Raw genomic sequence first — 12,735 nt, forward strand, 5'->3', positions numbered from 1 at the left:
TTGTTTTATATAATTTTTTAAATCAGGGCTCTAGTAAATATAATAATCATAAATATTTCATCACTGAAAATAAAAGGCACAGTGAAGTTTATTTAGTTGAAGTATTGGAAATTAGAAATCGTAGCACATCCCCTCCTTTGAAAGGCCTAACTTTGCTTATTAGTCATCACAGTTTTGATCTTTTGGATAAGAAGTTCATGGTTGCATTTATGCATTCGTCTGATAGCCATCTTTCCTGGAGGACACTACTTTCTTCAGCATTAACAGCATGTAGCTTTTCTTTCTCCATATTCCTGATGACCTGTTTTGAAATTCTCATGGACTGAAAAAACAAAAACCAACAATAAGGTGAAGAGGTATTCTAATAGCGTGGGATCATTCTAAAATTCTGATTCTTGTTTCTCCACTGTTCATTCAATCTGATTAGACATTAAAATATTTGTGTAATATAAGACAGTGCTTCTCAAATGTGCGTACAAACCACCTTCGGTACCAAAGCTTCTGATTCCAGGACGGCATTTTGAGCAGCAAACATATGGATCAGTCACTACCTATCACATATGAAAATGCAAGTGCTACATTAAGAATCACCTAGAAGTTAAGCTATCTTACCTAGTTTCTCACCTCGATTCAAGACTGAAAGTGTTTGGCAAATACTGCCTATCATTCTCCTCAGTTACCCCCAGAAAGGACTGGCCCCTCAGCCTTCATGTCACAGAAATGGAATGCCTATTTGATCATTTTTCTAAAAATCAGTATTGCTAACATTATGACGATAAATTTTAATCTCAAATTTAGGTCTACTTAAAGCCAACCAAGATATGTCTTGTATGTTTTTTTAACTGCTTATTTTTTTAAGGTAAATAAATTATTTTCATGGTTCATACAAGTAAAAAAAGAAAAAAGAATACTAACATTTGGGGGGAGCTTTGAATATGCTTTCAGCCTAGTCCAAACTTCTTTCTGAAAAGTACTATCAGGAAAAACTTCAGTAACAAGTCCTTGAGCACATGCTTCTCCTGCTGTTAACTTCTTTCCAAAAATAAGCATCTCTGTTGCCTGAAATGAAAAGGAAGACTAAGAAAATAACTTAATGAAACGAGGCTCAGTTAACTTCAGAATTAATTGCTTTTAACAGACATAGGGAGATTTACTTATGGTCTTTTGAACTTGCTAGTATTTCTCAAAGGAAGAAACTGAGGACATTATTAATAGGCAATAGTTTGCAAACTGAGCATTGAGGCTCTCTAGAAGGTTTGTAGGGTTGTTGCTTCTGTGTATGTCTATGTTGGAGAGGAAGCTGGGGCAGAAATGACCTGAAGCAGATGCTGACTTTAGAACCCACAGAAGATATGATTTTCTGTTTTTATATACTATAAACAATTATTTTTTAAAAAAAAATCAAAAAAAAAAATCATGGTCATAGGAAATGCCAACCAACCTTGAGAATCCCTAACTTTCAAAATTCCCTTCCCTGAAAATTCTACCCAGTGGCCCAGCTCTGATGGTTTTCTTTTACCTGCACAGGTACTCAAATTAGTTCTATTTGACTGAAGGAAAGTGGTAAGACTAATATTCAGTTTCAAAAAACCTGATATCACTAAGTATATATATATTTCTACACTTGCAATTTCTCTTCCAGGAAAGTAAGCCTATTGCTTCTAAATAGTCAAATGCTTCTAAACCTTAGGGTTATTTCTAGCCAACATTTCAAAGTTAAAATCTCAATAACAATTCAGGCTATATGACAGAATAGACTTAAAAAATATGTAACAAAACCCTAACAGCAATGAAAATAGTCTCAATTCCTATTCCCCCTTTCAGGCCTTGAAGAATGTTGGCTAAGCCTTTCCCTATCCCTGTCTCTCTGGTCTTGTCATGAACCCTTTGGAGCCATGTACACAGAGCGTGACAATTATGATGTCACAGACCCAGTGACAGACCTGAGCAGCCACCTAGCCACTCCAGGAACCTCTATACCCAGATAAAACCAGCTGATGAAAAGGCTCCGTGACAAAGTGGGAACCCCCACGGGGCCTCACATCGGCTGGTACTTCCCGTGATTCTGAAGGTAAAGGTGTCACTGTATCACTTTCAGTGGATGTTGCTCATCCATGAAGAAATTAGGGGAGGAATCAGCATCGCAGACCAAGGGAGGCGGGCACAGCCCCGGTCCGTCCCCTGAAGAATGCCACGCAGCTGTGCCACTTGTGGTGCAGCTGGCACTCGACAGCCAGTGGAAAGACCAGTTCCACAGATTTGGGGTGCTGCAGATAGAGTTTCTAATTTCCCCGCATAGCAGACATTTCCCTCATCCTGGTTCTTCATTCTAAAACTCTTTAAGAGTTGATGAGCAGAAAATTTCCTTCTCTTTTGTTATTATTGGGGGAAAGAAGAGGGAGCATAGGATTACTTTTGGAAAAGAGATGTCATTAAAATTTATCTTTAAGGTTTTCAAAGGTTACCTTGGCTGGGCCCATTATCTTCGGAAAAGTGTAAGAGGCGCATCCTTCTGGACTTAGGCCTAGGTGACTAAAAGGAGTATGAAATGTTGCCTATTTGGAGAAAAAAATTAAAAAAAAATTTTTTTTGTATGTGATTAAAAAAAATCATTATTATCTATATCCTCACGTTACTTAGTTGAAAAACTTTTTAAAAATTAGTACTGTGGTATTATACACACACACACACACACACAATTCATTCTTTTAATGTATGCAGTTTGATAAGTTTTAACAAATGTATAGTTATGTAACCACCACCCTAATAAGATACAGAATATTTCCATCACCCCCAATAATTCTCTGTGTCCCTCACAGCCGCCGATTCCTCTCATCTCCAAAAAACTGCTGATCTGCTTTTTGGCCCTAAAATCTTGACTTTTCTAGAAATTTATATATAAACTAGTGGCCTGGTGCACAGATTCGTGCACATTGAAAATAAATTAATTAGAAGAAATACTTAATCGGGTCCCTCCTCTCTGGTTCCGCAGTGTATCACCTGAGAACCTCCACTGCCAAGTCACCGCAGCTTGGCAGCTCCTGCATTGAGCGTCTGCCCCCTGGTGGTCAGTGCACATCCTACCTACTGGATGGTCAGACGGTCACTTAGCTTTATATATATATATATATATATATATATATATATATATATATATATATGAAATAATATACTGTGTAGCCTTTTGTCCTTTTGTAAGCTTCTGTCCTTAGCATGTGGCTTTTCAGAGTCACATGTTGTTGTATATATTACTAGTGTGTCCACTGCATGGATGTGTCATAATTTGTTTATCCTTCCATCAGTTGAAGCCATCGGTGTTATTTACAGTATTTTGGCTATTATAAATAAGGTGGTTATGAACACTTGTGTACAAGTCTCTGTAGGAACATGTTTTCAATTCTCATGGAGTGGAATTGCTGGGTTGTGTGGTAAATGTATGGTTTAACTTTATAAGAAGCTGCTAAATTATTTTTCAAAGTGGTATACCACTTAACATTCCCTCCAGCAGTGTATAAGTACTAATTGCTCCATATCCTTGCAAAACCTTGTTATTATTAGTCTTTTTAACTTTAACCATTCTAGTAGGTATGTAGTGGCATCTTGCTGTGGTTTCAACTTACATTTCCCTAATGATTAATAATATTATGCACTTTTCATGTACTTACTAGTCATTTTTATATCTTCCTGGTGAAGTAGCTATTACAAGTACTTTCCCCACTATTTTTAAATTAGATTATTATTTTTTGATTAAGAGTTCTTTATATACTCTGGTCACAAGTCATTTTTGTAATGGTGTCTTTCTCATATATTATTAAGAGCCATTTATACTTTATTTCCTGTGGGCTATTTATGCCTTAATCACCCATTTTTATATTAAGTTGGTGACCTATCACTCTTTAGATGTATTTTTAAAATATGTTAGAGAGATTAGCCTTTATTATGTGAGTAGAAAAACTATTTTCTCAATCTGTCATTTGTCTCAATTTTGCCCCAGAGGTTTTTTGATTTGCTTTAAACACCAGGAACAATTTCAAAGTTGGTTATTTAAAATAAGTCATTTTTACCTTTTTTTATATTTCAGAAATATTTATGTGTTTTCTTGATGAATATTGACAATATGCAAACAGAATATTTAGGCTTCATTTCCTATTATCAGATACTAGTAGCCCTGTGCACGAATCTGTGCGTCAGTAGGTCGCTGCCTCCCTCCTGTAGCTCCCCACCTGCGGCCCCGCCCTCCTGTAGCTCCCCCTGCCCCTCCCATAGCTTGCTGCCCTGCCCGCTCCTGTAGCTCTCCGACACCCACCTGTAGTTCACTGCCCCACCCTCCTGCAGATCCATGATCCGGTCCTTACACGGTCGGTCGTTACACCTAACGGCATCATGGATAATTAGCATATTCCTCTCTTATTATATAGAATGGTGTTTTTATTTTAAGGAATATTGTTAGAAGGTGTAAATGTATAATGTATGCAGCATATCGATCAAAATAATAAAAATATATAAAGTTATTAATGTCTTCTCTCCTTCCTCTCCCAAAAGAAAGCTTATTCAAGAAAATATACTGAGAAGTCACAGCCTAAGGAACAGATCTAAAAACTGAAAAAATGAAATGAAAACTAAAAGGCCGACAACCATAGCTAAGGGGCCACAAACAGGTACATACAAAGCTGACGATGAGCAGCATTTAACTTATTTATAAGCATTATTATAAGTATGCATCTAGTTTATCTGTAGAAATGGAGCAGTAGATGTAGTTAGGGTTTAGTCTGTTGCTCTGGCATTAGACTGCTGTGACTCTGGGAGTTTCTTAACCACTTTGTGCCACAGGTTCCTCATCTGTAAAATGTGGATGAGGACCTATCTCACAGGACTGTTGTCATTCCCTAATTTAAAATTAAGACTTGTTTTAATTCAGTTGGATGAACTCTTAGCAGTAGTCATTATTTGTTAAATATTTTACTTTGGGCCAAATCTCTTAGCATTAAAAAAATATATGTTTAGCCCTACCCGGTTTGGCTCTGGATAGAGTGCTGGCCCATGGACTGAAGGGTCTTGGGTTCAATCCCAGTCAAGGGCACATACCTGCAGGCTCGATACCTGGCCCCAGTGTATGTGTGTGCAGGAGGCAACCAATCGATATGTCTCTCTCACATTGATATTTCTCTCTCTCTGTCTCTCCCCTTCCTTCCACTCTCTAAAAATCAGTGGAAAAATATCGAGTGAGGATTAAAAAAAAAAGATAAAAAAATGTTTATATATATATATATATATATATATATGTATATTAAGTATATATTAGCTATACACACACACACACACACACACACACACACACACACACACACACACACACACACTGTCCCCTCAAAATGTATACACACTTTAACAACCCATAGCTCAATTTTGAAAATGAAATGTATTTTCATAAACACTGCCTTTATCATTATTCAAAGTGTGTGTGTACATTTTTTGGGGACACTAATTTCAATTTTAATTCCAATTTATATCATAAGATGAAAGTTCCAGAAATCTTTAAAAAGATAATGTATATGATAGTCATTTTGAATATAGTGGGAGAATCAGGACAAGATTCAAATATGATATTTGCCCTTTAAGTAGTGAAGAGTGAGACCCCAAATTCAGGCCAGGTACCCTTCATGCCACCCCTGTTGAAAGCAGATCAATCAATTGGCCATTTAACACAAAGAATGTAACCAAAGACTACTGATTTCTAACTTTGATCAGAAACTTACACATATAAAGGTTAGGCAGAGTAGCTCCTAGAATTTCATTTGCTCCCATTATGGGAAAATTATTAATAAGAATTCGATCTGCCAACATGCCCAATCTGGTTAAATGGAATCCAGTAAAAGATAAACCAAAGAGTTAAGGACCCTATTATAGGAGCCTGGCTATCAGTGGGGAAGATACCTCCAAACACAAGTAGGACTCTCATCAGTGGTAAAAATCACGTTTCCCACCAGGTTGTTGAACGACAAATTTTACCCTGACATAAGCAAGCGCCACTCTAATAACCAGATAGCCCTAGAGTGGTTACTAATTCTACAGTGAAAAGTTCTAGGGTAAAGGTTCTAAGATAAATGTTCATCATGTCTTTGCTTGTAATGACAAAAACTGGAAGCAGCCAAGGCTCCCAGCAGTCAGAGACTGGTTAAAGTAGTAAGTTAAATAACTCAAATGTTAGCACTAGTTATCTCTTGAGTGGTAAGCTAAATGATTTCTAACTTTTCCATATTTTTCAAAATTTTGTTTTCAACTGTGACATATATTGCTACTGAAGTAAGAATAGAAATTAAAAATCGATATCATTCAATGGTGAACACAAGACTGAATTGTGTTTTGGGTAAGTAAGTCCTCTGAGCTTCAGTTTTCTTATCTGCAAAGGAGGAAGTGAAAGTAGATCATGCTCAAAAATTACCTTCATATTCTAAAATTCTAAATTGTAGCATTCATTTATTAGGAAAAAAAGTATCAAATAATCCACTTGTATAAGCTGCAAAGATGCTACTCCCTTACCCCTTCTCCCAACAAGCTTTTAAGGTCTCCAAAATATTTTAGAGTAACATGAAAACTGAATCACTGTTATGTAATTTGATTAAAATACAGAACCAAAAGAGTTGAGAAAATGTTCACAACAATATTGGTATTTAGAAAATTTTAACTTAAAAATTCAAAATGAGTCAAATTAGTTAGACTAATTCTTTGGGGAAAATTTAAATTTAGTCCATTCAACAACAAACAGTATGTAATCTGTTTACTACTAGCAACAACAATGGAGAGTCAAGGATCTCATTTTTACTGGCATTACTTGCTAAGTTTCTGGGCGCTCACCTACCCTGTCGGAGGCATAGACAGCGTCGAATAGCCCGAGGATGGTGACGGAGATCCCCACAGCTGGACCGTTCACCACTGCAATCAGAGGCTTAGGAAAATCTATAAAAGTGCCTACAAAATCCCTACAGAAATAGAAATACAAAAGCATGTTTAAATGTTCTAAAGCAGCATTATGGAAGCATAGGCAAGACAGCAGGACTCTGAAGTAACAAACTCTTCTGGCCAGACTGGGTGTTCCCATCTCACCCAGCTGGGCCTCCCTGTCTTGCCACACCCATGCATCCAGGACAGCCATCTGAATGGCACTTGACAGCTCACAGAGTGAGTCCTAGATTCGACCTTGGTTCAAATCTTGTATTGTGGGCAGTTAGGTCAGGACTGTAAAGCTGCTGTGGACTTAAGAGATGAAGATGGCTGACTGAGCATATGCTGCATACCAAAGCTCAGAGGGAATCGGAGATCCTGCAGGGATAAACAAGACAGGAAGACAGGAGCCTCACGTCCTGTTTTTTGAGACCACTTCCAAGTCTCCTATTACCAGCAATCACGGAAGTCACAAATTCCTTTGGCTGCATGATAATTTGCTAACTTCCTCTGTCTCAATATGAGAGAATTTTATTTCCTTTATTTACTAGTTTACTTTTATGCTTTCCAATCACATCTCATGTAGAGCAGAGGATGAATAGGTAACAGAAGTTAAAGTGATTGAATGTCTCCCTGTTGATAAAGGCAGTTTGGAGAAATATGCCTGTTCAAAGTCACAATTAATGACATGGACACAAGAAGTATTTATTTTACTTTTGCTTAACTAAATACCACTTTGATCGAATATGGATGAGCCCTCTGGGACCAGAGAAATGGCATTCTTACCTCAGCATAACAGCACTTTGTTTGGCTTTCTCCTCTACTCCACCAGGGGGAATATCGGTGAAGTTGGCCAGATCATTCCCACTACAGTAATAGTCACCATTTCCTGTAAATAAAATCAACAAGCTCACCATTCATTCATTCTATACTTGTTGAGAATCTATGTCCCAGGCTCGGTGCCAAGCACTGGAAACACTGGTGAACCGGCTCTGGTTCTTGCCCCAATTTACAGATTTGCGAGTAAAACAGACATTGATTTTAAAACAGACAGATAAGTGTAAGCAATGCAACTATGACACAAAGGAGCGGTACATGACAAGAATATGAGTATCCTACCTAATAAAAAAGTAATATGCAAATTGACTGTACCTTCAACATGCCCACAAGCCACGCCCACCAGCCAATCAGAGCAAGCATGCAAATTAACCCAACCAAGATGGCTACAGCCACAGAGAGCAAGGTTTCCCAGGTAACAGAGCAAGCCAAGCTTTCCGCCTGCCCTTGCCAGGCCTAAGCCTCCACTCAAGCTACAAAGTTTCAATTATAGAAGGTAAACAAATTCAAACAGAATGGCGACAGAATGGAGCTTGAGAGAGCAGGCCAGGGTTGCCCCCGGCAACAGGGGAAGCAAAGCTTTCTGCACACCCTGTCCGGGCCCACCCGCTTAAGGCTACAAAGTTTCAATTGTAGAAGGTGAATTAACTGCAACAGAAATGGCTGCCAGCCACTGAGGGAGCAGCAGGCTTGGCTCCGCTCCAGGCTACAAAGTTTCAATTGTAGAAGGAAAATAAATTCCAGATACCAGGGCCTCCGCTTGCATTGCCAGGGGGCATGGCCGGCCTGCAAACCACCACAGGCCCCTCGCTCAGGCCACCCCACGCCCCAAGGGAACCCCCACCTGATCCAGGACACCCTTCAGGGCTAACCAGCTGGCCCCCACTCCTGCACCAGGCCTCTATCCTATCTAATAAAAGAGTAATATGCAGATTGACCATCACTCCAACACACAATATAGCTGCCCCCATGTGGTCAAAGATCCTGCCCCCATGTGGACACAAGATGGCCACCAAAGATGGCCAGCAGGGGAGGGCAGTTGGGAGGGACCCGGCCTGCAAGGGAGGGCAGTTGAAAGGGACCAGGCCTGCAAGGGAGGGCAGTTGGAGGTGATCAACTCTGCAGGAGAGGGCAGTTAGGGGTGACCAGGCCGGCAGAGGAGGGAAGTTGGGGGCAAACAGGCTGGCAGGGGAGCAGTTAAGCATCAATCAGGCTGGCAGCAGAGTGGTTAGGGGGTGATCAGGCTGGCAGGCAGAAGCGGTTAGGGGCAATCAGGAAGGCAGGCAGGCAAGCAGTTGGGAGACAGCAGTCCTGGATTGTGAGAAAGATGTCTGACTGCCCGTTTAGGCCCGGGATCGGGCCTAAATGGGCAGTTGGACATCCCTCCAGGGGTCCTAGATTGGAGAGGGTAGAGGCTGGGCTGAGGGCCAACCCCCCTCCGTGCACAAATTTCGTGCACCGGGCTTCTAGTATATAATAGGAGGTTTGGTTTAATCAGGGAGTTTTGGGAGGGAATTTTCTAAGGAAGGAACAACTGAACTGAGATCTGAAGGAGAGGCAAGGTTAATTAGAAAAAAGGTGTGAGAAGAATATTCATGCAGAGGAAATAGCATGTGCAAAGGTTCTGTGGAGGGGTTAACCCTGGTGTTTATGATGGGTTCAAATAAGTACCATTGTGCCAGGGCAGAAAAAGCAGGGGGCCGGGGGAAGCAGCTGGAGTAGGAGTAGGATGAGGATAGGTAGGATAAAGCATGCAAGGCTTTGGAGATCCTTCGTTTGAAGAGCCATTGAAAGTCTTCTCTTTTTGTTTGTTTTAAAGTATAATTTACATAAAATAAAATGACCAGTTTTAAAGACTCAGTTCCATGATTTAAAAAGAAATGTTTTTATTGATTTCAGAGAGGAAGGGACAGGGAGAGATAGAAACATCAATGATGAGAGAGAATCATCAATTGGCTGCCTCCTGCATGCCCCCTACCAGGGATCCAGCCTGAAACCTATGCAAGTGCCCTAACTGGGAATTGAACAGTGACCTCTTGGTTTATGGGTCAATGCTCAACCATTGAGTCACACTGGCTGGGCCAGGTCAGTGATTTTTGAGAACTGTAAATATCTGTGTGATCACAATTCAAAACATCCATTATCCCAGAAAAAGTTCCCTTAAACTTCTACCCAACCCTGTCCTGAGGCTCCCTGGCTTCAATTACCATAGTTTTGCCTATTTTAGAAGTTTATTTAGATGGAATCATACAATATGTACTTTTTTGGGTGTCTTCTTTCTTTTGCTCAACCATGTTTTAAAGATTCACCATGTTCTTATGTGTGTTAGTTATTTATTCCCTTTTATTGATGAATAGCATTTCACTGTATAGTCAACTAGAGGCCCGGTGCACGAATTCGTGTACGGGTGGGGTCCCTGACGTGGCCTGTGGGGATTGGGCAGAAACTGGCAGTCCAACGCCACCTGCTGCTCTCGCTCATCCTGGCCCCGCTGCGTCTGCCGGGAGCTCGCGCCCAGTCAGTCCTGATTTGGAAAGGCTCGTGCCGCTGCAGCAGCATTTGCCAGCGTGAGCCCTGCATCTTGATGCCCATCCCGAGGGGGGTAAGGGAGGGCTGGGATGTGATCGGCCCTCTGGGCAGGTGATGGGATGCCCTTGATGGCCCAGGATCTGGATCCCTCCTGTTGACATTTATGCCGGTTGTTGGGAGCCACCTGGTGGCCACTTTTATATTGTTTCTTCCTTGTGGAGCGTCTAGGGAGGCGAAGCGGCCATGTTGTCCAAGGCCGACTTCCAGGAGACCGGTGGCGTGGTCCGTCGGTGCCTGGCCCGTTCTCCAGAGATTGGACCTCCAGGGCTACTGAGGGAGTGAGTGGCTGCCACTGGGCTGGTGGGCCACTGGTACGGGCGGTCAGCTGAGTGGTACTCCCACTGTGGGAGTGCACTGACCACCAGGGGGAAGCTCCTACATTGAGCGTCTGCCTCTTGGTGGTCAGTGTGTGTCATAGTGACCGGTTGACCAGTTGTTCGGTCGCTTAGGATTTTATATAGATAACTTGTTCATTTATTCACTTATTGTTGGACATTTTAAAGAAATATATTCTTATTAATTTCAGAGAAGGGAGAGGGAGAGAGAGATAGAAACATCAATGATGAGAGAGAATCACTGATTGGCTGCATCCTGCATGCCCCCTACTGGGGATCGAGCCCACATCCTGGGAATGTGCCCCAACTGGGAATGGAACTGGGACTTCCTGGTTTATAGGTTGACACTCTACCACTGAGTCACATCAGCTGGGCTGGATGGACATTTTGTTGTTTTCAGTTTTTGGCTACTGTGAAGTAGGCTACCATGATTGTTCTTTGTACAAGTTGTTGTTGTTTTTTATAGACGTATCCTTAATTTATCTTGAATTTTTGAATTGGTATGTCACTGAACTGATGCGTCACTCTATAACAAGTTGCCAACTAATAACTACAAATTATTCTCATATCAGAAATGTCTAAGGGTTCCAGTTATTCCACATCATCATCAATATTTGGTCTTGTCTGTTTTTGGATTTTAGCCAGTCTAGTGGGTGACATATCTTATGGTGGTTTTAATTTGCATTTCTTTGATTAATGATATCGAGAACCTTTTCACTTCTTTTATGAAGTGTCAAGTCTTTATCCAGTTTTTAAATCTGATGGTTCAGCCCTATCTGGCTTTGCTCAGTGGATAGAGTGTCGGCCTATGGACGGACGGGTCCTGGGTTTGATTCTGGTCAAGGGCACATGCCCGGGTTGCCGGCTCCCCGAGTAGGGGGTGTGTAGGAGGCAGCCAATCAATGATCCTCTCTCATTGTTGTTTCTATCTCTCCCTCTCTTTCTGAAATAAAAAAATATATGTATATTTTAAAAATCTGACAGTTCATCTTATTAATTAGTAGGAGTTCTTTATATATTCTGAATATTAGCGCTTAATCAGATTTTTATATGGCAAATATTTTTTCTCCAACCTGTAACTTTATATTCATTTTAAAATTTGATAGTCTAATTTGCAAATTGTTTCTTTTATGGCTAATGCTGTTTTATTGTCATGTCCAAGATATCTCTGCCTTCCCCAAAGTCACAAAGATATTGTTTTGTTCTAGAAGCTTTATGTTTCTGGGTTTTATACTTAGATAAATTAATTTTTGTGTAAGGTCTAAGATGGAATTGAAGTTTATTTTTCCCCATATGGAAATTTAGTTGCTCTGGCACCATTTGTTAAAATATTTTCCTTTCTCCACTGAATTGCCATAGTGCCACTAAAGAATTTTAAATGGCGAAGGAATAGCTTTTTATTTAGAAAAGATTATTTTGAATGTAGTGAGGAGACTGGACTGGGCATGGGAAAGAAGGCAAAAGGGAGTCAGAGAGACTAGATATGGGCTTACTTCAGTTCAGACTGAGTCCATGGTGGCTTGGACCAGTGCAGAGAAGACAGAAAGAAAAAAACTGATTGATTCTTACAGAGATATTGGTAAAGTGAAATGAGATTAGACTGGACATGGAAGTTGAGGAAGGGACAAATAGCAATAATGAATGCTAGGGGCCTGGCCGGCGTGGCTCAGTGGTTGAGCATTGACCTATGAACCAGGAGGTCACCATTCGATTCCTGGTCAGGGCAAATGCCTGGGTTTCCGGCTTGGCCCCCAGTTGGGGGTGTGCAGGAGGCAGCTGATCAATGATTCTCTCTCATCACTGATGTTTCTATCTCTCTCTACCTCTCCCTTCCTCTCTAAAATCAATAAAAAATATATTTTAAAAATGACTGCTAGGATTCTGATCTACATAATGGTACACATGGAACCACCACTGTAATTTGGAACACTGAAAAAGACCCAGGTAGAGAGATGTGGGAAGTGACACCCACACCAGTCTGGAGCCCCGAGGAGCATCCTGGCCTAAAGATACGGACATGGGAATCACAGGC

The 12,735-nt window shown here is 40.8% G+C and overlaps 1 protein-coding gene across 4 annotated transcripts in view; it reads right to left on the reverse strand.

The window, feature by feature from the left end:
* Positions 1-70: 70 nt before the first annotated feature.
* ECI2 (enoyl-CoA delta isomerase 2) overlaps positions 71-12,735 on the reverse strand; it is a 27,812-nt gene continuing 15,147 nt past the window's right edge. For all 4 annotated transcript variants that reach the window (XM_079776158.1, XM_079776161.1, XM_079776160.1 and 1 more), the window contains 5 exons: positions 7,729-7,831; positions 6,860-6,980; positions 2,466-2,555; positions 916-1,059; positions 71-322 (listed from right to left, as the gene is read on the reverse strand). In XM_079776158.1, coding sequence (XP_079632284.1) covers positions 167-322; positions 916-1,059; positions 2,466-2,555; positions 6,860-6,980; positions 7,729-7,831 — 614 coding nt within the window. In that variant the 3' untranslated portion in view covers positions 71-166. The remainder of the gene's footprint in view (positions 323-915; positions 1,060-2,465; positions 2,556-6,859; positions 6,981-7,728; positions 7,832-12,735) is intronic.

This window comes from Cnephaeus nilssonii (assembly GCF_951640355.1).
Source record: "Cnephaeus nilssonii genome assembly, chromosome: 7".
Taxonomy (NCBI): Eukaryota; Metazoa; Chordata; class Mammalia; order Chiroptera; family Vespertilionidae; genus Cnephaeus; species Cnephaeus nilssonii.